The sequence below is a fragment of the Echiichthys vipera genome (assembly GCF_963691815.1).
Source record: "Echiichthys vipera genome assembly, chromosome: 3".
NCBI classification, from domain to species: domain Eukaryota; kingdom Metazoa; phylum Chordata; class Actinopteri; order Perciformes; family Trachinidae; genus Echiichthys; species Echiichthys vipera.
The window spans coordinates 19414701-19441354 of NC_139828.1; the positions used below are offsets into that span (position 1 = coordinate 19414701).

The following is a 26654-nucleotide window of genomic DNA, read 5'->3' on the forward strand; positions in this document are numbered from 1 at the left end:
GTTTCTTTTCTTTGCACTTTGACAGTTTTAAATGTCTGATATTTTTGATTTGCTCTACATTAATCGTGCTGTCTTTTTCTCAAGCTGTTGAACTGATGTGGCGTCCTTATTTGCAGCAAACAAGTGTGACAGCCACATTGCTCTCACTGCATCCTGAAGCTCTACAGCTTTGAATTTCCAAACAGACCTCGTCATGATGGAGACGGAGCAAACAGCTGCAAGTTGTCATACGCCGGGCCAAACTCCTGTCAGGACCTGGCTCTCCTCCAGCGCACGAGGTATGAGTGCTCGGCTGCTGTTAACTGTCAGGATTGGTTCTCAGAGAAAAATTAAGCTCAGAGTTTTGCCTTTGACAGAAGCTTTAACCTATGACCTGAAAAAAACTCTTGAATCTACAGTTCCTTAACGTTTCTTCGCTGGGCAGGCCCTTTCAATTCCTTCAATTTAGTAGTCACAACATAATCAAAATTGATCATTTTCTGCGTTTTATTCTACATTTGTGTGGCCTTATTTTTGTCAAAACTTTAAAAAGAGAAAATACTTTCAAATTTCAAATCCACACATATAAAAATGTATAACTTCAATATGTACAACATCTCTAAAGACAGAACAGTTGCAGAACAGCTATTTGCTGTCAACAGCAACGCTTTGTACCTCAACAATATCATAAAAAATGTTACGGTTACATTCTGCCCTTTTCCACCAGCAGGTTCTGTTCTGGTTCACGCAACTTATTTTGAACCGTACAGAACATTTTAAACAAAAAGAAAATGGTTCAGAACCAAAAAAATATCATGTTTTCCTTGAGCTAAAGTGCAAAGCGTGACGACAGGTACAGGTAGAAAAGAGAGTTAGGAAGTTAGAAATCATCAGAAAACAAGAGTGTGCAGTGGTCCGTGCTTGTTTTTTGATGATAACAGAACAGAAGCTTGCAGGTAATCACTAGTATCCTGGTAACTTCTGTTGTGCAATGCCCTCCATTGATGACTCATCCTTGATTACAATGGTTCTGCTAAATATTGGTGGAAAAGTGAGGCTGGTTTGTTAGATATTACCACTTTCCCAAGAATTTTAAACAGAACCAGTTCGAGATTTGAACAAATTTGACCACTGAACTGCAGTCTGCGTTTGTTTTCCCGGCCAATTTACAGATGTTAGCATTAGCAATGGAAGCACCAACTGAGTGTTTGTGTTTGTGTTCAGGTCAGCTCTTTCCATTGTACGTAATCTCACTGCCTCTAAAATTTGCTTCTCTTCTGTCAGAACACAGTAAAAATCTAGATGTCTCTGCATCCGCTGCTTTGATTTTGACCTTTCACCCAACTTAGTGGAAGTTCACTACTAAAACACTGTACACTGGAGTACACACGTAATCCATATAAATGATTGCCTTGAATTGTTTTTAATAACAGAAGATTCACCCTGTAAAAGTGAATCACACAACATTTGTTTTTGTTTAGTTTCAGAAGAAATTACACGCAAACACACACAAACACACACACAATTGGATTTTGGATTAATATATTTTGAAATTAAGCGGTACACATACAGTGTACAGTACAGTGTGTCCCCTGGCCTGATCTGTGACTGTGAGTTTGTTAATATCTTATGGGAAACTGGAGCATTTTCAGGTAGAGACAGTTTGTTTTGTTCCTCTTCGTTGTTCCTCTTTCATGCACCTCTGGAGGGTGTCCAGCTGCTCCAGCTGTTTGAGGACATCACTGTTGATGTCATCTGCTGAATTAAACAGTAGTCTCTTACTCGAAAATCCTTTAACACATTTCCAACTTCATGTCAAAATGGATAAATGTTTATTTGGTGTGAAATACAGTTTGTGTTGCTCCAAAACCAACACATTTTCATGTATTACCATTTTCGAACAGCTGGTGTGGCAACAAAAGCTCTGTAAGTTTCAGAAATCTTACACAATCCGTTATACACACTTCTCAGTCATGTTAACCATTAGCTATCATCAGCAATGATGATTTTATGAGAATATGAACACTTTGTGTGAGACTATATTCCAATGCAGTGCCTATAAAAACAGCAGTAAACCTGCAGTGGTCATACTTAGATGATGAAATAACGGGGCAAGGATTGTAAAACCCATGAAGCTCCTGAAATCTGATGAAACTAGTTAAATTTACTTTATGGAATCTAATCAACTGAAAATGAGAGAGACTAACCAAAATGAACCTGGCTTATCAGGTAAACTCACTTCATGGAAGAGGCCAATACTGCTTTGAAGCATATATATATCTGATATAATAAAAATGCCTTCAACAAGTTCTTCGGAGGCAGAAACCACCTTTTTTAATGTGCAAACATCAGTGACCTTAAGTCTAATGTATAATACCATAGTCCATTTGGGTGGGGGAGAGAGAGTGCAGGGGCAGAGGGGTTGTTAAGTTGAATATGTTATTCTAGTCCGCCTGAACTTGAAAGTTACAATCTTTGGCCCTGACCATGGCTCTGAAATATCAGCTGTCTAACTGTGTATTGATAAATCAATTGCGCTGTCCATTGTGCTGAAGGAGAAGATGGATGAGGCCGTTCATTAGTCACAGCTGAACAAAATGAACCAGTCTGTTAAAGATTAACAAATTGCTGACTGCATAAAACAATGCAGTGATGTGTCAGTGTAGGAATGCTATACTGCAGCCAATGTTTAACTATACCTTGTGTCCAGGCCTTTATTGTAGCTTATTTTGCCAACTCTTCAGTCAGTCCTCACCAGAGCTCCTTCAAATAACCGGAAAGAGATTTGTTTGCCAGTCATCTGTCACACACAGAAATACTGGCACACCCAACACAGTAACAAGTGGGTGGGATATGTTCTAATGGCTGACCGAAATGATAAGTTCAGCTAATTAGCAGCTTGTGTTCTAAAGAAAGCAACTGTTTTTTGTTTACTTTAGAGGCTATTTGGCTTTTGACACTCACCCGCTCAGGTCAGGTGTGCAGATGTGTATTTGTGCTGAACATTAAACTAAACAGTGACTAAAACCCAGTAAACTCTTTTAACGAAGCTGTTTAAGAGCCGACCTTTGTAACAACAATGCACACTGATATTTCCATAATCGTTTTCATTGCAGGGAATGAGATAAAACATTAACCACGGATCAGACAAACGCTTGCTCAGCAATTTGCCTACACACACACACACACAAAACACACTGAGAATATATAAACACTAACGAGCTTGTAATGGTTATCCATTTACAAACACACAGAAATATGTACACACAAAAACATGTGTACTTCACTTTGTAAAAACACAGGCATCACAGTAAAAGACACAGAAGTGCAAACACATTAAAACACAAATACGCATCTGATCATGACGCACAAACATAATTAAACCACAACTAAGTAGCACAAATATACTCAGACCAGCATTTCCTTCCTCTCACACAGTTTTGAACTCATAGTTCCACCCCCTTGTCTCACTTCTTCATCTTTCCCAGGAGCACACAGTGACACCACAGCACGTTTCCATGGAGACGGAGTTCGCTACAAAGCCAAGGTCATCGGCACGGACCCGGTTCCCGACGCCCAGGGAGACAAGATGTGCTGGGACTCTATGATGAAGCTAAAGGTAGTCAGTCCACAGCCTAAGCAAACGCACCTTCTGCATCCTTAATCAAATCTGGTTCATCAAATCTTCTCGTTCTCCACATCCGCAGTAATTTTATCAGGAAAGAAAATTAAAGATAAACATCACATATCTGTTGTGACCTGTTAGATTAAAATGTGTCGTCAGTGAGTGTTATGAGTGATTTTCGGAAGTCTGCTGTATATTGAATGAGATCATTCTGGAGACAGATGCCCTTCTATGTCACACCAGTGGCATGAAAACAACAGCAAGTGCTGAACTAATGAAGACTGCATTATGTTTAATATTGACAATTGTATCTAAATACAGTGATTATAAGAATAATTAATCACAAAGTCAAAAAATGCTTTAATATTAATATAACCGGAAGCAATGCTTAAGTCAGGGGTGTCCAAACCTGCTCCTGGAGGGCCACTGCCCTGCATGTTTTTAGGTTTCTCTCCAACACACCTGATTCTAACGATTATCAAATCTGTGACAAGTTTCAGCTATTTGATAACAAGCAGAGCATAAGAATCAGGTGTTTTAGAGCAGGGAGGAACCTAAAACATGCAGGACAGTGGCCCTCCAGGAGCAGGATTGGACACTCCTTACTTAAGTTGTTGAGATATTTCACTAAAACCCCCAAATGTCAACCTCGTTGCACAGAATCACCAAAGTCTTTATGGTTCATCTTCTGAGGAACATCAATATCTATACAACATTGTGTCTTAATCCCCCCATATAGTTGTTAAGATATTTGTTTACTATTGTTTTGGCTTTTTGCCTTCATTTCAGTGTAGAGAGAGACAACAAAGGTCCCCCAGCAGGGAGTCGAATGGGGCCTTTGCGGTTATTAGTGGCATGAATAACAGATAATACTTATGCAACAAGTAGTTTGTATTTTAGATTTGTTATTCATTTAAATCACTTTGTGGAAACGTGTTTTGACTCCTATTTTAGAGAGTCTTTCTCTGTGGACCAGAGAACCCCTGTATGGTATTCAGGTGAAATTGACCCATTTCAAAGTTTTACAAGAAGAAAAACTGTATAATTTTTTTTCTGCCTGAAACTCAATGACCTTAGCCTATTTTGTGTGAAAAACATTTACAAACAAAATAATAGAGCACACATGCTACTATTCCCCGCACATTTAGATCCTTCATATGGTCTTCGGGTCAGTTTGACCCACACACACAGATAATGTTACATTATTATGATCTAAGCACAGAGAAGCTGTTTGCTCTCACTCTTTACCCTCTGTCCTGTGTTCACTTCCATTGTTAATTGTGTTCTAGTAGAGACTGATTGCAATTATTAAACATATTTGTTATCTATATTGTTTGAAATGGAGATAAAGAAAATATATGTTAAGGGTTTATGAAGTAAAATTTGATTTCAGACTTGTTTTTAAAACCCCAAATATGTCCCGGGTCAATTTGACCTGAGGGATACCAGAGGGTCACTAAAGTGAAGACCATACGAGGGTTAAATCTACTTTGATTGAATGCCTTAAGACAATAAAACATGGAAACTTCCAAAAGGGAGATCACATTTCATGAGCACCTTAGTTTCAGGCTCATTGAAATCACAGGTCACAGGTACTCTTGGGATTATAAATTACAGCAAATTAACTGGGTTCCTTGGAAATTAGTTGTGGGAAAATTCCTGCAGTGGAAAAAGCGAGCTTCTGATAGGATCTGACATCCTGCTCACTTCTGACATGTGGCCCTCGAGTCTCACAGGACTTTGCACGATCCAGTGGGAGTGTATGCAACAGCATTTAAAAAAACAGACATGATCCACGGGGGCTGAACACTTCTTGGAGGGTCATCCGAAACCCTTAGCCATAGTCAACTGTTTTGGTTTGTGATTGCATCAGAAAAGACAATAAACAAAACGTTTCAGAACACTTCAGTGTTACAATGACATTTTAAAAGCTATAATTACACTATCATTATTTGGGGGATTTTGTAACTGAATGTTTGCGAGAACAGTAGGAAAAAAAGATCTACACATAGTGACTTTGATGTAAGTCATCATCAATATAAACATTAATTTCACTTTTGGATGGTCGGCTCTGCCCTACGACACTCACACTTTTTGCTACTTTTTTGTCTTAGGGTTTTGAGGCAGCAGCAAGGAAACAGGGGAAACACAAGCAGAGAGTGTGGTTGAAAGTTTCCTCCAGCGGCCTGAGAATAGTGGATGAAAGGACCGGGGTGAGTAACACTGACTCCCAAATCTCTCCTTCTTCATTGTGTTGTCCTGTAACTGCAGCGCCTCCCTTAGGTTGATGGTTAATCTTGAAAAGTCTCTTGTGTGCAACCACAATAACCATTTTTTCATCAAGCTTCACTAATGCCTGATGACATTGGAATTCCTTTTTATCTTTCCAGTTAAATTTTCATGATTCCTTAGGGAGGTAAATGTTACAAATGTACAACTAACATGGTACTATGAAACTTTTCTCCAATACCATCCCATTTCAAAAACATTTGGGACGCTGTGTAAAATGTAAATAGAAACACAATGTGATGATTTGCGAAACATTGAAAACCCCATGTTTAATTTCTGTTTGCAAGAAACAAGGCTGTAAACAAATATTGGTTGTTGGTGATTGTCAGGCGCTCAGAAGTCACTGCATTAAAAACAGACAGATTCTGTAGTGGACGTCACTGCATGAGCTCAGGAACACTAAAAAAACATCTTCTGTGAACACAGTTCATCTGAATCCACCAATGACAGTTGTCAACATTTTAAATTCTTTTTGGGAATCATGGACGCTGCGTCCTCCAGGCTAAAGAGCAGAGGGACCATCTGTTATCAGCGCACAGTTCAAAGGCCAGCATCTGAGATGGTACGGGTGCATTAGTGCACATGGCATGGGCAACCTGCACAGTTGTGAGGTTGTGTAATGCTGAACAATATATAAGGTTTTGGAGCAATTATGCTGCCAACACAATGCCAAACCACATTCTGCACGTGTTACAACAGCATGGCACTGTAGTAAAAGGGTCCGACTGCTAAACAGATCTGCCTGCTGTCAGACTTGTTACCCACTGAAAATGTTTGGTGCACAAAAGAGACCCTGAACTGTTGAGCAGAATGAAAAAACAAGTAACAACTGGTCTCCTTTATTCCCAAACCCATACAGAGTTTTATTAAAAGAAGAGGTGATGCAACAGAGTCGTGAACACGAGCCTGTCCCAACTCTTTTGAAAAGTTTTGCTGGCGTCAAATTCTAAATGAATATATGATTTTCAAAATCAATTACGTTTTTCTGTTTTCACATTTAAAATGTTGACTCTGTCCTAATTACAGCTAAATATGGGGTTTAAATGTTTTTTGCAAACCATCAAATTCTGTTTTTTAGCAGTTTGTTTCCTATTTTTATATAAAAGGGAGATTCCAGTAAAGTTTAGTCCACTAAGATATATTGTGAATGATCCCACCTCACCACCTCACCAGCCCCGTTTGTACTCACACTACCAGGGCCTCGGCCAATGCTTCTTGCTGTCCATACGCCTTCAAGCCGTAACACGTCACACGCATTGATCGCGTGTGTGGCTTTGTTTACAAATCTTTCCATAGACTTCGGAGTTTTTGTGCATCTTGTCGACTGTTTTTGAATATTTTCATCCGACCAAATCTGCAGTAAACACTCCACCTCCGCACCACACCAACGTGAACCTTTCACCGCCATTGTTGTTGTTGTTAAATGTCCGCGCATGGTCCGTCCTTCTATTTACATGTCCGAACAGGCGGACATAACGCTACTGCCGTAGGGCTCGTGCGCGTGCGCGTGCACGTGCGCACGCTCGTGCTCGTAAATGTGCAAACGGCTCCGCTAAAGCCCACCTATTTCAAGCGGGCCGTGGCGGCCCAGCTGGCCCCAGTTGAGCGCGGAGCGGGTGCGCTCACACTACTTAAAGGTACTAGACTTTAGCTGAAAAACCGGTTTTGGCCGCGGCCAAAAGGACAGTGTGAGCACGCTCTTAGAAGCCAATCCTCTGTTTTTATCCAAAACATTATACATTTTTTTACATTTTCATTTAAAGGTCCCATATTTTGCTCATTTTCAGGTTCATACTTTTGGGTTTCTAGAACATGTTTACATGCTTTAATATTCATAAAAACACATTATGTTCCTCACACTGTCTGTCTGAATATATATCTGTATTCACTCTGTCTGAAAGGCTCTGTTTTAGCGCCTGTCTCTTTAAGCCTCCCTCCTAACCTGATTGGTCAGTGTTTCCTTGTCTTTTGCATCTGCTCTCTGCATCTCTGCACCATTACTGCAGTTGGGGATAAGTGTAACAGCAGATAGCGGCATTTTCTACCTAGTGTAGCTGTTAAGTACACCCGTACAGAAGTCCTAACGGCTCATTTAAAGGCACAGTTCCTGAATATGTTCTTTCACAGTATTCATATAGCACCTCAGCCTGATTTATAATGTTTTTAAAGACAGACATTGACATTTCACATTTTGGATTATGGGACTTTTAAGTGTTGGTGAAGTAAATGAGGAAGTAGTGTTTTCCATGTGAAATGGATACTGCGCTTTATGTGGAAGTTGGTGTCTGGAGATGATTCAAGTTTTGGTTCTAGTTCCTCACCTCCTTTTGGTCCAATATCTGGTTGTGGTGAGACCAAACAAAACAACATCACAAACCTTTGCCTGCACTGAAGAATACGGTAAAATCCTGTCACATCCAACACGCTAGATTACAACAAATTGATTTCCTGCTCCTGCAAACACATTCTTTGCAGGAGCCATTTCTTTGCAGGAGCCATTTACGGTCCCATATTGTAAAAAGAGAGATATCCATGTCTTTTTGATTACAAAGCAGGTCAGGGTACTAATAGATACTGTGAAAGAGTTTTTTGAACATTAAAATATATAAATATGTTCTACTCAAAACCCAAAATACAATATGATCCTGAAAATCAGCATACTATCGGACCTTTAAAGGAAATACATACATGTAGTCCTTGTCTTTGTTAGCTTGAAGACGGTGAGGAACCAAGATCCAGAAAACTCCAAAGAAGAAACTTTCCACCTCAAAAGACAGAGAAACAGAAATAGTTTGAGATGAAAAAACAGACAAAGCAACTTGAATCTGGCACAATTGTATGGTTATGTCTGAATTTCCCTTTTTCTTCTTGCAGTAATTGTAGTTTTCTGTTCCCCCCATAACTTATGGTTTTTTTTGTAACATTAAAAAAAACCTCTCTAATCCTCTTTATGATCTGTTTTTCAGGCTGTGCTTCATGACCATGACAGGAGCAAGATCAGCTCTTTGACGAAGGATGAGTCTGACCCCAGAGCTCTGGCCTACGTCTACCAACACCAAGACACCTACTGCCTCTTCTACATCAAGACGGCCAACCTGGTGACAACACACAGTACTTCATGTCATCATGCTGCATATAGGCCTCTAGGTTCTGCCACCCTGCAGAGAATGTCTTTGGTGTACAGTGTGATGTTTTATCCGTGTTCCTCAGGCAGATCCGGTCCTCGTTGACATCAGAGAGGTTTGTCAGATTGTGGACGAGGAGACGCCGCAGGAACCTGCAGAGCCCCAGACGCAAGTCAGAGAAAATCTTTCTAAGTTTTTATCAGTTGGGGGATTTCTTTGGTGTATGTGTTTAGTTTTTTTCATAAAGACTGTGTTCAGTTTTGTTTGTCTTGTTTGTTTTTTCCAGACCAATTCCTTACTGCTTGTAAATGACAGCCCAGCTCCTCCAGCTGAGGTAAATTAACAAATAAAAAAACATCTGTTTTTACAACCCCCGAATACTTTGCTGTTTATTTTTGTGGTTTATCATAAAACATCTCTTTATGGTTTGTTTGTTTTTTCCAACATGGTGCAGGTCGCATGTTAATACAAAACTTTTGTGCGTACCAAATGTTACTATTAGGGACCAGCTTTGGAGGATGTGTTCAGTCCACGGCCGGACTCGTCATCAGGAAATTCGAAACAGGTCAAAACAACAAAACACACGTTTTACTCCACTGTGCGTCACCACACAGTCTCTGAACATGTTTTTGAGAATTTGACCTGAAACTGTTGCAGTCGGAACAACAGAAGCATAAAACAATTGACATTTCAGTATCAGAATTAGAGTTAATAAGACAGTGTGTAAAAAATAAACTCTTAATAGTGTAGAGGTTCTCTTCAATGAGAGGAACTTAACAGTCTGCCACCTGACTGTTACTTCACATATATTTGAAGGAGAAATGTAAATGTATTCTGTTATCAAATACAGACTCTAGTGTTTTCTGTCTGCAGGCCTCTTCCAGTAATGAGTTGATGGAGGTTTTCTCTGCCCAGATGGAGGCGCCACTGATTCCCAACCAGAACTCCTCCACCAGTCAGCCAGGTTTGTCCAAGAGATGACCCTGTGCTGAGCCTCTCCTGCTGCGTTTACCCATGACCCGAACCTTAACCATCGATGACCTGAAACGTTTTATGTGTGGAGCGAGTTGGGGGCAGCAGCCTGGGTGGAGGTGCCACAAGGGAGACCTGAATCAGAGACAAATAGGACATTTCCTTCTTCTTAGGTCTCTTCTTACTTGCTTTCAAATTTTGCTTGATTTTTAAACAGCCAACGAAGTATATTACACATAAAAAGGCCGTCGGTCGTAAGATTAATTCATTGATTCAGTTACCGGTAGTATTATTCAGTCGAGTTGACCGCGTTCCAGTTGCAAAGTGTTTTTATAACATCTTTATTGAGAACATAAATAAGGATATATACAATGGCACACTCAAAGCAGCACAATTCAAGTATGACATCTGTCTCAAACAGATTCACACCTCCTAAATGAGATATGTACATATTATACACATTTTGAAAACACCAGCTGTTGGAGGAATCATTATATTTAATGGGTTAGCCAGGTAAGCCACTTTTAGCGATACCAGCTGATAAGGATGCTGTATCTTGTGCTTACAAACACTGTGGCAACATGTCCGCAGATGAACTATGGACAGCAAGAGACAGAACAGAGAATGAACAGTGTATTCCTCCAGCTTTAACGGCTGAGACGCCACCATGTTGGATTTAGTGGTCAGTGTTGCATGGTTTCTCTGACTGGGAAATTTCAACATCTGAGTTCAACTAGATCGCAGCATTAACCCCCACACACACTCTGTGGTGTTGAATCTGTGGTTGAACTGCTTAGATGACTGAAGTACTGCCGAGCCGAAAACTCCATTCACATAGCGACTATTTTCATTTATTTCACACATAACCTTAAAAACTTAGCTAAACAATAACCAGGCCTCCCAACCTTTGCAGTAATGTTGGTCAATGTGCACTGTCCATGATAAATACATGAATAAAGAATCTCTATTGAGTATTAAATGAAAAATATTTTAGTCCGCAGTAGATTAACATTTGTCTGCTTTAATATATTGTACATTATACATAATGAGATCAATTCAAAAGATCAGGCAGTAAATAAGATAGAATAAATAAATGTGTAGTAATACACTGATTCCTTACAGCTGCTGCTCTTCTATTGACCTCTGACCTTTGACTTGGAGATACAAGAAATACACTGATTATCCCTTAATGTACACAGTATTTTCCCACGATCTCCCTGTTTATGTTTAATATCTACTGACATAATTCCCATGGTACATCTGATAACGAGACACATTTTTATATGGTATACAGTCAGACAGAGGGATGTGTCGTGTTTATCAACGATGGAATAAATAGTCTCTCATCACGTTCTCAGTTCCCACACTGAAATCATAAAGAGCTTATTGGGCACGCAGCCTTTGTGGAGGAGCTGATTCAGGGCTAAATAGCCTCATCGATGTCCTGCTTGCTTGGACTCTCCCTACTTTCATCCAAATGTTGTTGTTTTTTTTTTTTTTAAATTCATGACAAACTTTGCCATTCAAGAAATCCAGGTTTTGAAAAATAATTAAATTTTCTAAATTGCAACATTTTTTTCATTATCTGTACATTTTTTTTTAGATTAATTGAGAAATGATTAAGTTAAATCATAAAATATCACAAAATAGTGAAAAAGCACTTTTTCTGAAAAAGTGCATCCCAGCATCCCAGAGGTGTCTCATTTAAATGACTTATTGTCCGACCAATAGTCCAAACCCCAAATTATAACACATATAAGATACAAAACAGAGAAAAGTTGAAGGACTGGAAAAAATGTCTGCTTGATTGAAGTATAAAAAATATGTTTTCTTGCCTAGAGTTGGATGGAAGAACACTCTCATATTTGTTCATTAAATATGAAGCCAGAGCTTGATTATCAGTCTTTAGCTTAGCGTAAAGACCGCTGGCCTGGCTCTATCTGAAGGTTAAATATTCTGCTCTTAGCGTCTCTAACTCTTATTAAAACACTGTATGTTTAATCTGTTCCAACTGAAAACAACAAGTTATTTCATAGTGAGCTGGAACAATTTCTTGACACAGTACCTGCAGGAAGTGCTCCTGTAATTTTTCGATTGACGAAACAGTTAATCAACTAATCATCAATCGTTTTTTCCATTTATCTTCTTCCTGTCTCCCAGAGTCTCCACAGCCGATGCTCTCCACCTCTCAGATGCTCTCCACCTCTCAGATCCTCTCCATGTTCCCCACACAGCCAGTAGGGGGCTCTCCGTACTCCTCTCCCCCATACTCCCCCACCACCATGCCCTGGAGCCAGCAAGGTCTTCTGGGAAATCAGTGGGCAGGTCCAGCTGCAGCACCGTGGCCCACAGTGCCTAGCAGCTTGGCAGCATGGGCACCAGCAGGCATCGCATCGCCCCCCTCAGGGGCGCAGATTCTGGCTCACGGCCCTCCACCAGGAAACACACCCGCCTCACCTTCTTCTGTGAACGGGTACCCGAGCCCTTTAAAGTCCCTCTATGCCCCCACTGGAGCAGCAGGACCACTGCAGACAGTGTCCCCCACTGTGGACCAAAACCTCCTCCTGTGAAGAACTGTTGAAGGGAAAATGCAACTTATTGAGATCCATGCAGATTTAATTTCTATTTAATTTCTAAACATTCTTTCTTTATTTTATTTGCACATATACAGAAATGAAATAATTATTTTGCTTTTCAAGAAAACTGGAACGTGTCAGTCAGTTATGGTCTTGTTTCATGAGAATTGATAGTTGATGAAATTACAAAATAATATTAACATAGATGTTATTGATGTTGGAAGTAACTTGTAATTCTACCACTTAACGATAACTAGAAATGTAACTAATTACTTTTTCAAATTAAATAATGCAATTAAAATGACTGATGTTTAATTGTTGCTCGTTTAGTGTGTCTCAATCATGGAGAAGACAAACGCAGGCTTTTTTTCCCCACGTTATGATCTGATGTTATTTTACTCCTCCAAAAGAGTATAAAAACGGACTTGTGTTGCCTGATTGAAGGCCTTTCGACGCTACAATAAATACATCCATCAAACTTTTCATTATTAGTGATAATGGAAACATCATAGATACAATTTGACAGTTGTCTTTTCACACACTCACACTAATGTAGTGCATTGGTAAGAGGGCTGAAGCAGATATTTAAAATTAATGTTAGAGTCACTTCCCTTGTAACTAATTACTTTTAAATGCAGTAATTGGTAAAGTAATTCAATTAGTCATAATCATAATCAGTCACAAGTCACTGTAACTAATTCAGTAACTTGCACAACATTGGATGTCATCCAATGATACTAACCATGTTTTATTTCACCTGATCATGTTCTGTTCTGATAACTGAAATGACTTTTCCTTTCTTCATTTGGTTTTCTGCACTTTGCTCTTCTGCATCAAATTCAGTCTTTTTAATTAATTGAAATTAATATTAATTGTCTTTTTTCATAAGCATGCAGAATAAAATACAGAAGGCTCATAGACCAGAACTTTGTTTTGTATTTCTTCAGACTACAGTATGCCATGTTGTCTCGGTTTTGCTTCTCTCTCTTAACTTTTTCTTAACTTGTGGAGAGAGCAAATCTCTAAACACACGTTGCCAGAAAGACAAAAGAAATAACTTTGCGTCATCTAAAATTTCCGCACAGTGCAGGCTTTTTGAGAAGAAATTAAACAAACGGACTGTTAATGTTTCTCTGATGTTAAGCCCATGTTGTAACGGTGTCAGTCACAGTGTTGCCCACACTGCATCACAGAGCGTTTCCTCATTTGCAGTAAGTTTAGTGACACAGGACTGTACAGTAGCATCAGGACATGGAGCACTTTATCCATCATTAAAAACCACTAAAGGCAAACATGGTAAGAAATTGTTATTAACTATGTTTTTTAGAACGTTTGGTTATTGTTTTTTTTAATATATCTGTCAATGGATTGATTCCTTCACAGCACCTTTACTTTCACACTTTAATTCTGGTTTCCTTCTAACCATTAAGGCGTCTATGAATAACCTGACTGTTGTAGAAGGACCATCATCAGATTGTGTTGTTTCCCTTAAACCTCAGTTTCCTTCTGCCGTGTAACCAAGTACTCTTTGAATAACCTTTTAAGTTTTAACCCGCTTTAAATTCTACAAATATTTGATCTCACTAACGGCTACAGTTGTTTTCAACAGTAATTACATATTTCACTGCAGAAGGGGAAGTTGGATTTAAACAATAAAAATGTTCATGCTGCTGATGATGAAAGAAAGCTTTGTCACACAGTCATCTGTGGTTAATGATTCACAGCATGCTCCCTGCTGCTTTACTTCTACTCTTCTATCCTGCTAGCTCTCTCTTAAACTACACTTTAATTGCATTTAAGACTTTTTTTAGGATAGAAAAATGCCAATGATGGTTGATATTCGTCTTTAAACTGTAAAGGAGTGGCCTCTATCAGAAGATACATGGAATTACATTCCTAAACTGGTAATTCATCCTCTATGTGCTCGAAAGTGCTTAATTCAGTTCAAAGTGGTACATAGGGCTCATATTTCAAAAGCCAAATTACCTTGCATGTATCCTGAGATTAGCCCCTACTGTGACAAAGAGTGCTGAAGCCTCTTGTATTCATATGTAGCACTGGTATTATAACAACCGTAACAAGCATTGGATGGAAATATTTCACTCTAATTCTTCGACTTATGACTCCATTGAAACCAGACTAGTTATTGTAAATGTGGCAGGCAAACAATTAAATAAATTATGAATCACTGCTTTCTGCAGCGGAGACTGGCTGGTACACTATGCGTTAGAAAACTAGTATTACCTGAACATATTAAATCAAGCTGTATCTGAACCCCAATTCAAAATGCTTAACGGGTGACTGACAAACTGATAAGATAAATGTTTGATTTAGTCTTAATGGAGGTCAACAGGAGACATCAATGGCGTTTATCCATATTTCAGAAAATGTTGTAAATAAAATGTTTATTCTCAGTGTTATCAGGTTTTCTCTGCAGCACACCTGCACAGCTACAATCTGTGGCAACGCCGTTTTAAAAACATCTGCGATAATATGTCAGTGTCAAAGGACACACTGTAGATGCACACACACACACACACACACACACACACTTCTGCAGGCGCTCTGACTGAAAGTGGGACCCCGTCTGTGTGTTGTGTGTGTGTTTTGTGGTGAAGAGAGAAAAGTTTTCGTCTGCTTTATCTGTTCCTCGTATTGAGCGAGACGACCGCGAGCAGAGCTTGCAGCGCAGGAGTGACAGCGAAGGGGCGTTTCTATGGTAACGGGTGCAGGATGCTGGCTGAGGTACAGAGGTGTGTGGTTGTGAGCACTTCCTGCTCTTTTACCTCTGTTTAGCTCGACTTTTGGTGTTCAGACAATAGTGCAATTTCTTCATCATCCTGTTTTATTTTGTCTACTCAACAGAAAACTACACATATTCATTCATAACAACATGTCCTTTTATTTCCACCATCTGTCCCTACTTGCTGATGATATTTGTGAGTGAGTTAACCATTGCTCAGCCGCCTGTTGAAGTTAAACACCAGTGATATCATTTCTGCCTGTGGACGACTGATGCTCCGTTTTAAACTGTTCTGAGTACCTTATTCAAACTCACTTCCCTCTTTTATGTGAGTTCATCTGTGTAGGTTACAACGAAAAACATTCAAACCCCAAATGACCTCACAGAGATGCCGAAAAATGGGAACTTCCATTCTTTTAAAATGACTGAGACGCGTGTCAAATGTTCTTTCGGTTTCGACTTTCACCTACACAACACATTTTGTGTGGATAAATGTACACTACCTGGCCACTTTATTAGGTACACCTTCAGTTGTCATTGACACTGTCAAGAGAGGTGTTCATTCAAATATTTATCTAGTTTTTTGACTGAGGTCATAGTTAGCAGATGTTTTGTTCGACTTGACTTGAATTGAAAATACTCCTCTACAAGTAAAAGTCCTGCATTCAGAACCTTACTTAAGTAAAAGTATATAACAGCACTTAAAAGTTGACATTGTGCAGTAAAATGTTCCGTCAGTGTTATGTTGTTTTTGCATTAATGTGTACATTGCATTTTATTGCTGCAGGTGTAAAAGGTTGTGCTAATTCTAACTCATATAAATACTATACTATATATATAGATATGCATACTGTATATACTAAAGTACATTTCAAACCTGTTGCTTCACACGTGCTCAGAAAATATCGTATCATAAAAAATAACAAGAATTTCAGGGAGTGGTCAAACATAACACATCGGGAAAAGACAACAGAACTCAAAAAACATTGTCGTAATATCTGTATATCCCACCTTTAAATGTGCTCACCTCTTGTTTTTTTGCACATTATTGTCCCTGTGACCCTGAATGACCAAATATAAAATATGCAACACAGAGAACCTCCACATGCAAAGAAATCCCTCTAGAGTTGTAACTGCCCTTTTAAAAATCTGCCATGAGACCTGAGCAAAGCACCGTCTGAGTCATCAAAGTCAGGGACCCCCTTATCACTTCAAGCATTGCTACAACGTTGAACTGCATATTTTAGACTGACGCGCCTTCGTTAGAGATGCAGCGATCGGCTGTGCCAGGTATCGGCTGGGATGTGGACAATTGAGTTTCTTTGTCAGTGTCACTATAAACTGTGTTTCTGTTATATTTATTAAGTCACGTGCCGTTTTTAGTGCCACAGCAATATCTGACCTCGTGTTTCAATTGAAACTGTCCAATTGCATTGAGGTGAATAGAATTTAAACTTGGACAAAAAGAGCAGTGGTATTGGATCAGTGTGAAGATGAGTTGAAGAATCATCTGCACCATTGTTTCCATGAACAATTGTAACATAAATAAGATTTTAAGGTTTTATTAGTAATTTTTCATAATTATCACAATCTCTAAGAAGATTCATAATCATTTAATGCAGCCTTAAATATCTTTATGTTCAGATCTCACTGATAAAGGTTGTCTCTGCTGCACAGAGTTGGAGGAGACTTCTCAGCTCTGTGAAGATCTAAACATCCAGGAAACTGTGTTGCTGCACGGTGCATTCTCACTTTGTAAAGATAGCGCAGGGTTTTTGAGAGTGTGTGTGTGTGTGTGTGTGTGTGTGTGTGTGTGAGGGGGGGGGGGGGTTGCTAACTTCCTGCCTTAAAAACAGAGCAGCTGCAGACAAGTTTGTGCTCCTGTGTTGTTGTCAGGGGGAGAGCGTTGATGTCAAGGCTCTGAGGGCCAGGTTCAACAACAAGCCCAGGACCTCGGACACCAGCAGTCGAGACAGCGGCTCCCCAAAATCTCCACGACCTGGGTTTGGGAAACTGATACTGACAGAGGAAGCTCTGGCGCATCACAGACTGTCTCCCACGGTTCCTCCTCCTCCGATGGCTAGCCCAGGCCTGGCAAGGATCCCGAGGGCAGAACCGATGGCAGCCCCCATCCCCTCCAGACCTGTTTCCTTCCCTCGACCGCCTCCATATGCTGGACTCAGAGCATCCTTCCAGCCGACAGATCCGGGCATGGTCAAGATGAAGGGGGAGATGCTACAGAACATGATGATGAGGCACCAGAGGCCTCCAGGCACCAAACCGTCCCCAACTCCAGCTCCAGCTCAGGCCCCTGTACCAGTTCCAACCTCCACCCCTCTACCGCTCCGTCAGCAGCCACGACAGAGGAGTGCAGGGGAGGTGATCCCACTGAGGAGGCCCCTGCCACCTGAAGGACCCCTGCCTTTGAAACCCAAACGCCCTCCCAATGTCAACCTGGAGCCGTTTCTGAGGTTCAACCGAGGACCTGCCCTTCCTGGTCCAAGAAAGATCAATGGTGAGTCTCTCTGGCTTAATCGCTTGCAGTTTTGTAAATATCCTGGCGCACACTGGAATTTCTATGCTTCCATCTTTCTGGCTCATTTTGCTCCTTACCAGATGAAAAGCAGACACTTGATGTTAATTCTGTCAATACAGCACAAAGACAAACTAGTTTAGTCTTTTTCATATGCCTTTATGAGACATTTTGACATGTCAGAGTAGGAGAAGAAAATGTGTTACCAAAACCATTAATGTTGGTGGTAACATCTTTCTCTGTTAAAATGTCCAAAGAATTGGATTAGGTGATTTGCCATTGTACTTCAGCTATTTCTATTGTTTTATTGAAATTAAAATTTGGACAAGATATATATATATTTAGATAAGATATGTGTATATATATATATATATATATATATATATATATATATTGTTTTTTTTAACATTTTACCATTTCTTGTTTTTCTAGTCCATTAAATTGATACATTTCAAATGAAATATTACTGATGGAGAATGAGCCTTTTATGAAACATCTTGATTAAATAAAACAAATTAGCCTATTGAATCAAAGGAGAAACTTTCAGTATATTGGTTTGTTCACTGTCTATTCAAGTGCGTACACGATTGCTGGTTCTCCGTCTCATTTATCGTGAGTTTCTTCGTATAACGACATTCTCTCTGGTCGTCCCAGCAGGTTCCCCGGGCCCAGCAGGCAGAAAAATGTCTATACCTGCAGGCATCAGTCCTCCCGAACCGCCACAACGATCCAACAAACCCAACAGCCTGCCGTGCCAAATAGCCACCATGTGAGTATTTCACTAGTTCACACGATTCTGCTGTTATTAAAGCACCTGCAGAAAAATGTGTTTTCAATTCATGGCATTTATTTCACTATATGAAATATACACTCAGCAATGATAACATCACAGAGAAATGAATGAAATGTGAATGAAATAAAATGATTGTTTCTCTCACAGTTGTGATGATGTAGAGACGGCAGACAGGAGATAGTGTGAAACAATCTCGAGCTAGATATACAAATGTAATGCACTTAAAGGAGAATAATTTCTAAATGTTTGCAGCATGCAGGGATCAAGTGATCTCAGATGCATGTCACATAACCAACTGCTGAATAATGAACATGTTTATTGATTGCAGGGACATTGAGGATAACCAGGACTTCTATGATGACATTGCAAGCTTTGAGAAGAACGGTAACAACCGCAGCTTGTTTATTGATGTATCGCTCTTTTTGTTCTTTATGCTCTGACGCATTTTAAGTCATTAAAGAGCTGTGACTTGTACTATTATTAAGAGAATGTGCCACTTTTTCAAATGGAAGACACAACGTTAATGTCTTTGTATGGTGTCACTTCACAGAGTCCTGGAGTGACAGCAGTTCACAGTATATAGACGGGGTAAGCATATAAAACTGAAAAAGTTATCTTACTTTATAGTGAGAAAGCCTCCTTTTTAAGAATTCAAAACCAGATAGTTTCTCTTGTGAGAATATGCTGCACTCTCTCCTGAACCTAAACTAAAATTCAAGTTTATACGTGTTTATATTGCTGAAACATCAACATGTGCTGATAATGGGCGACAATCTACTTTAATCTAATAATTCCAGTATATCAATGTTTTTCTTTGTTATTTAAAAGTGCAAATAAAACCTTTTCTCTTACAGGACAACAATGAAGTGTATGAGTTTATTGAAGAGTAAGTATACCATTAAACTGTATACGACTGTGTCTGTATTTGTTCTACTGGCTAAAAGTAGAAAAGCAGCTGCATGAACATGAAGCAGGACATTGTGTTTCTACTCTCTACTGGTATTTTTGCACCTACGAAAGCAGCTGCTTGTGAAACAACCACTACCGCAACTATTATTACCTAAAAGGCTTTTGCAATTAGAGTTATTTTGTTTATGACACAATATACTGCATCTTAACGGTTAACTATCTCTGCTCCTTTAGATTTAAAGTCACACAGAAACAGCATTTAATGGAGTGTAGTGTTTATGTAGTTGAGCATAATGTGTCTGTGAGGCAACATTAAACGAATAAACAAGTGTGCAATGACGGTTTATGGTCATTAGTTGTTGCTGTGATTAAACATATTTCCTGTTAAAGCAGGATACTGATGAAACAAAGGGATGGGGGTGGTGGTTGCAACAAACTGTGATGTGTGATGAAAAAAGTCTCATTCCAATTGTTCCTGTATAGGGACCAGGTGGAGCTAAACCGGTTAAATGCAGACAAGCAAAACAAAGAGGAAGCAAAGAAACAACGGGCGCAGGAGAAGAAAGATCAGATGGAGCGTCAGAAAAAACAAAATGAGCTGAGGAAGAACTTTCAGGTACCAACAACATTTGTCCTCCATGAAACCAAATCCAGATTCTACGACAGCAGATCAGATAGTATCATTTGTATTTAGTTGACATGCACAGAGGTGCCGCTTGCCAGCAGACAAAGCAGGCAACTGCTTGTGGCCCCAGGCCAGTAGGGGGCCCCTGAGAGCTGACAAACTTTAAACTACAGCATTGACAATGCACAATATTTGCAATGGCAGTAGACCTGACCTCCCTAAGGGGGCCCCACTTGACTCCACCCACTCCTGTTGCATGTGACATGCATGATTCGGTTAAAACACCTAATGACAACTATAACATTCAGCATTTTTTTTGTTCGTGTCATATCATTTATAACATAACGATGATGAATGCTGGTTCGAGGGGCCCCCTGTGAATTTTTAAGGAAATGCACCACCTTACAAAACAGGAATGCCATTTAGGTTTAGTAGTTTCAATTGATATTTCACTGACGCCCAAGAACGGCAAAAAGTAGGAATATTGTACTGATGAAAAAATATATAATCTATTTAGTTAGTTATCAAGGTTAGCGACAATAGAGTTCGTCTTTGAAATTTATATTTGTTACTTAGCCCACATCCTTAAACATTGAGGTTCTTCAAATCCATCTACAACGTCATTCATTTCTGTCCTTCTGTAGTTGCAAGGGGAGGTAGAGGTTCTTCATACAGCCAGAGTCCGGCATGACTGGCATGGAGGAGGAAAACTGGACCTCAGTGTACGTCAAGGAGAGAGCGTGGAGATCCTCCGAGTGAAGGATAACCCAGGAGGGAAATGGTTGGCTCGCTCTCTCAACGAAAACTGTGAGTTTCGCTTTAAATTTCTATCAAGCATGTATAGGAAACCTTCTGGTTTGAACATCTCTTTAAGAAGAAGAAGAAGAAGAAGAATTACTTTATTTATCCCGCACGGGGAAATTTAATTTTTTCACTCTTATTATTATACATGTTACACACACAGGCCCGAAATACACACATGCACAAACAGGACCTATACATGCAATTAAGGAGAGATGTTAGAGCGAGGGGGCGTTTGGGTCCATAACGTTAAGCCTACGAGTGAGGCAAAGCAAATTGACGTCACGTCAACCTTACAGACACTGCAGAGATCTCTGTTGATATGAAGACAACTTAAAATCTTTCTATCTTAAGATGTGTGTGCAGGAGGCATCAAACTATAAGTTTTCACCCACCTGTTTTGATACCTGTTTTTAATTTAGCAAGTAAGGTGTGTATGTGCTGTTGTACTTATGTGGACCCATTTGAACTCAGGTCTTCTGTTTGGAGACTTTTTCTGTGGTCCTTGCTTCCTTGAAGAACGCCGGTCCTGTTATGGCTCTGACATTTCTATAAAAGATGTATTGTGCTATGCAGATGATACTCAATTCTATCTGTGAAACCAAAATATCTTTGTGGCCATAGCTCTCTCAACCTTTCTGTCTCTATCTTATTACATACTTCCTCTAGTGTTTGGTTAGCCTTTCTAGTAATTAATCGACAATATGCAATTATAGAGGACAAGATGTCCCAAAACAAGAATGTAGAATGTAGAATGTCATAAAGCAAAGCAGAGTCGCATTTTCTCCACTGAAAAGTATTTAGACACTTAAAGTTAATTTAAAGTCACTTTAGCACGTGGTTATTTTGGTTCTTTCTCTAGTAAGCCAACTGGCAGTGTAGCATGGAAGTAGTGTTGTGGTGGTTACCTCAAGTTTAATACTATAAATACTCTGCCAATCTATCAGCAGCAGAGATCAAAATTTAAAAAATGTATTCAAATCCCATGATAAAAAAACTATTTTTGTCAATGTTATTGATTCAAACAGGAATGCATGGTTCTAGTCAATCCAACATTTTCCAAAAAGACAGATTTAAATCTAAGAACTTACCATTAATTTCTAAATAAGAACTTAGAGTCAAGATATTTAACATGAAAATGACCCAGTGATTATATTGACTATCACTCTTTACATAGAGGGGTTTTGTGTTGACTCACACTCGTAATTACCCTAATAAATCCAAAGTACATGATCTTGATGTTGTGTTACCTTGCAGATGGATACATCAGTAACACATGTGTGGACATAGACTACGAGGCAGTGAAGCGCAAATTGCTCCAGTCCAGAAAAATAGACACATTGCCATTGCCTCCACCACCTCCAGACCCCCCACTGATGTTAAATGTGGAGTCAAATAGCAGCGACAGGTACATGCGATCATATTAATCCTGCTCTTTTCATTTCCCCCCTGTTTTATTGTGAGAAAAAGGTTTCAGTACCTTTCAATTTACTTTTCTGAGCGGTTTTAAAGTCATTGATAGTCTATGAGTGATTCTACCTGTAAACTCACCTAATTGTTTGGTTGCATTACTTTTTCAGTTTCACCCACATTTCTTCGAACTAACATGTTCTGTTTCCTCTAATCTGCAGCATTCTGCAAGATGATGGTAAGTCACAACACAACACGCATAAATATTATTGGCTGATTGGATTGATACGAGCTAAATCTGATTGTTTTTTGTAGCTCATCATTGCTCAACATAAAGACCAGCTTGTTTTGTTCAATTCAGTTTTTTTCTTTTATTAAAAGCACTAAATAGGGATTTAAGAGTATATACCACTAACCAGTTACTGAACATTTGAAATATTCTGTTCTTATTCAATAATTGCTAAAAATAAAAGCAGTAATTGAAATAATTTTATAGAAAAACTTTGCTTGCTTCTTTTATTATTTTCTCTTACAAGTGTTAAATGTTTCAAATTGCTATTGGTTGATTGTTTCAACAGATACTCTTAATATACAATTACAAGATCCTTTTAGTTTTAGTTTGACTTCACTTTTTTTGCCCTCAGATGACTATGATGACGTTCAACCACTGAATGAGGGTTTCCCCCCACCACCACCTGAAATCAGGTATCCGTTCACATCTGATTTACTGAAAGGGAACAGGAAATTACAGCGTGGGATATTGACAGTTCAGAGCAGCTCCAGTATCTGTAATGTAAAGCTTTATTTCTGTAGATCTGAAATGATGAGACCACATGAGCTAATGTTCAGATACAGGGGAGAAACATAATTAGTTTACTATGTGTTGCTGATAAATGCATTCATATGCTTCGTGAATAACTGCTGAATCATCATGATCTTTTTTCCAGCACAAACCCCAAAGTGGAGAAGGAGCTAAGAAAAAGATTTAAGGTAAATTGTTTTTCACACCAGATTATTTGGTTTTAGCAGTAAATAAAGCGGAGTGTTATCAGCATAGCAGTGAAAGGAAATAGTTAGACCGTTCATTATTTGTTCCTGAATTATTTGTCCAAAGGGAAACATGTATAAAAACAAAACAGGGGCCTAGAGTGGATCCTTGAGGAACTACACACACACTGCACAATAATGACAATAAAAGCACCGTTAGTTGCTGAAATTCAGATAATGCTACCCAAATAAATCACTGCATATGTTGTTTTGCAGTATGAAGGGCCTCTCAGAGTGCTGCACACCATGATGGTGGATCCCAATAGCATCATAAAGAAACCAGGCGGGAAGGATCTGCATGTGACTCAAGGAGAAGTCGTGGACATCATCCAGCTCACCAACAGCAAGAAAGCTCTGTGTTGCAACCGCTTTGGAAAATGTATGCTAACACTTCACATCCCTCTTTGATTGTATTATTTTAAGATATAGCAAGCTATACATGTTTGTGGAGGTGACTGGCTTTAGAAAAAGAGTAAGAGTTGATATTTATTGTCATGGCTATGTGATTAACAAGACTACAGCCTTGCCCAAGGTACAGCCTTGCTTTGAGCTAAATGTTAACAGTAGCATGCTAACATGTTCCCAAAGACATGACTAACATGCTGATGTAAACAATATGGCCAAAAGTTTACCATGCTGTCATTTCGTATTTAGCAGTAAACACAAAGTACAGCAGATGCTTATTGGAATGTCATTTGTTTTCATTGGACAAATTAGACTGTTGATTTGGTGATGGCACAATACCATCAGGGGATGGTGTTTATTATAAACAAGGTATCCTTAGAATTATAATAAATCTCATGAACTGTGTGTAATCCAACCCCAAACAAAATATCAAAGAAATCCATAGTTGTTGAGATTTATTTTCTTTTAAATGTCACACTCATTTGGCATTAAATGAAAAGTTGCAGAGTTCATCCACAACAAATGTTTGCAGAATGTTTTGTGACAATCCACATAGTAGATATTGACATATTTCACTGAATGAGTGAAAACTTTGACTGTTTTACATGAGGTCTATTTATCCTCTCACAGATGGTTATGTGTCCAGATCTCTTCTTCTTCCAATGTAAGTGAATCTTCATCAATTCATTCGTCACCTTGTTGTCTCTTTATACCATAACACTAATAATAGATAATGACCTTTTTACTAACCTCATGACCGATTTACCTTCTTGTAAATATATTTCTGGTATGATGACCACTCCTTTCTGACGTTGATTGATCAATAGAGTTTTGTTGTTGTTGTTTTTTGGTGTATATTAAATTCGTAAAAGATGTACGATTACATATTCTATGTTTACGAATCCAAACACAGTACAGAACTTTTCATTTCATCCAAGTTTAATATGATGCATTTTGTCTTCAGCCGTGATTACAGTAAACAAAGTTGTAAACTTAATTTTGACTTAATGTTAATGAGTTTTAGGTCGAGAAATATCAATAGAAATAACTTTGCTAGAGTCAGTTTAACATCTTTCGTCCTTTGCAGGGAAGGAGACATTTACGATGATGTTGACTATGCAGGCAGTGCTGGTGAGTTACCTTTGGATCTTCATCTGTTACCTTCATAAACTGTAATAATGTTAACTGTGCATCTATAATTTCCACTGCAATCTTCATGAAAACCCATTTCTTTGTTTAACTTGTCTTTTTCTTTTCTATTTCAGACATCTACGACAACGACACCGATTATTAAAACGGGCCAAACTCAACACACACTCACACGTAAGAGAGAGAAAGAATATATATGAAATTTAAAGCTGATAACTTAAGCTATATAATATAATATAATATAACTCTCCATCTGGATACACATTTGTGCTTTACTTGACCAGAAAAAGAACAAAAAATAACTGTCTGACTAACAAACTATTCAAACTAAAGCTGTAAGAAAACTATATAAAACTGAGGGACAAAACAGAAAATAGAGTGAAGAGAGAGATCAGTCTGGATACACACACACACACACACACGCGCACACACACACACACACACACACACACACACACACACACACACACACACACACACACACACCCACACACACACACACACACACACACACACACACACACACACACACACACACACACACACACACACACACACACACATGCCCTGAAGATGGAGCCTGGAGTAGAGCGGCTGCTTCTTCACATAGAAAGGGGCCAGTTGAGGTGGTGATCAGGACGCCTCCTGAGCGTCCAAGAGCGCCCGAAGACCCAGAACATTCTGGAGAAATGATGTATCTGTATCTCGCCTGGCCTGGGGAGAGGGACGGCTGGACTACTCTGCTCCCCCTGTGAGCCGGACCTGGTGAAAACGGATGAGAATAACAATATTGTCATCAATGCACTGTCAGTCAAACTGTTTGAATAGAAAATGAATACACTATTACTGTAGCTTTGTGTATTGCTTAAAGTCTGAGATAATTTAAAATAAATGAAATACATTTTTTGTTGTTGTGTCCCTTTTTTGTTGACTCTTTTATCTCTTTTTTGAAACACTTAGTCCCTGGAATAGGATATGTTTTATTGTCATTGCTCAGCGATTGTACAGCGAAGTTTCAGTGCATCTCTTTCAGTGGAATACAATAAGAACACAGTATAAAAAGATTTAAGAGAACAAAGACACAATCAACCACTGACTTACCAGATCTGGGAATACATGCACTACATGTATTTGTATTATTTGATAACTTAAGTAATAAAACATTATTATATTATTATAAGTTAAGCTACCCAGCAGTGTATAAAGCAATTAAAATTAGCTTCACCTTTACCAGATGTAATATAAAAGTGAGGAACAGTTGAACACATGAATAGTTATAATCCAGTGATGTAAGATATATTATTCTGAGACGGGCCATTCTGCATAATGATTACTTTTACTTGTGTTATCTATGTAATTATATAGATGATAATACTTTTGTATGACTGTAGATTGATTGCAGGACTTTTACTTGTATCCAGATATTTTACACTGTAGTTTTGCTTCTTTAACTCATAGATCTGAGTTAATTCTTCCATCACTGCACCATACCTAACTTTGTAGAGCAAAGAAACTCAACTGTAAAACGACCTTTCACAACCTGAGAAAATGAGCTTTATTCATACTTAGTATTGATTTGTAAAGTAATATTACATTTTTTTTTTAAAGTTTTTATATTAATCTATCCATTTTGGTTCTCCAACTTTGTACCTGACGTACCACCTCAGAAACTA

General features: G+C 38.9%; 2 protein-coding genes across 3 annotated transcripts; both read left to right on the forward strand.

Moving 5' to 3' along the window:
- Positions 1-193: 193 nt before the first annotated feature.
- Positions 194-12560, forward strand: LOC310945366 (uncharacterized protein; the record flags this gene model as incomplete). The annotated part of the gene is made up of 8 exons (XM_083911446.1): positions 194-284; positions 3468-3598; positions 5719-5817; positions 8860-8991; positions 9104-9190; positions 9305-9352; positions 9892-9982; positions 12151-12560. 8 exons carry the CDS (start codon positions 194-196, stop codon positions 12558-12560), a joined length of 1089 nt encoding a protein of 362 aa, XP_083767572.1.
- Positions 12561-13781: 1221 nt separating this feature from the next.
- Positions 13782-25887, forward strand: LOC310966488 (FYN-binding protein 1). 2 transcript variants are annotated; one of them, XM_083940229.1, is made up of 16 exons: positions 13782-13862; positions 17206-17824; positions 18497-18611; positions 18964-19019; positions 19186-19223; positions 19490-19521; positions 20028-20160; positions 20814-20976; positions 22228-22378; positions 22602-22618; positions 23025-23085; positions 23328-23370; positions 23644-23806; positions 24463-24496; positions 24920-24963; positions 25098-25887. In XM_083940229.1, exons 1-16 carry the CDS (start codon positions 13860-13862, stop codon positions 25124-25126), a joined length of 1701 nt encoding a protein of 566 aa, XP_083796355.1. In that variant the 5' UTR covers positions 13782-13859; the 3' UTR covers positions 25127-25887. The 2 variants fall into 2 exon arrangements, with proteins under 2 accessions (XP_083796355.1, XP_083796356.1); XM_083940230.1 differs by having other exon boundaries at positions 18500-18611.
- Positions 25888-26654: the final 767 nt, after the last annotated feature.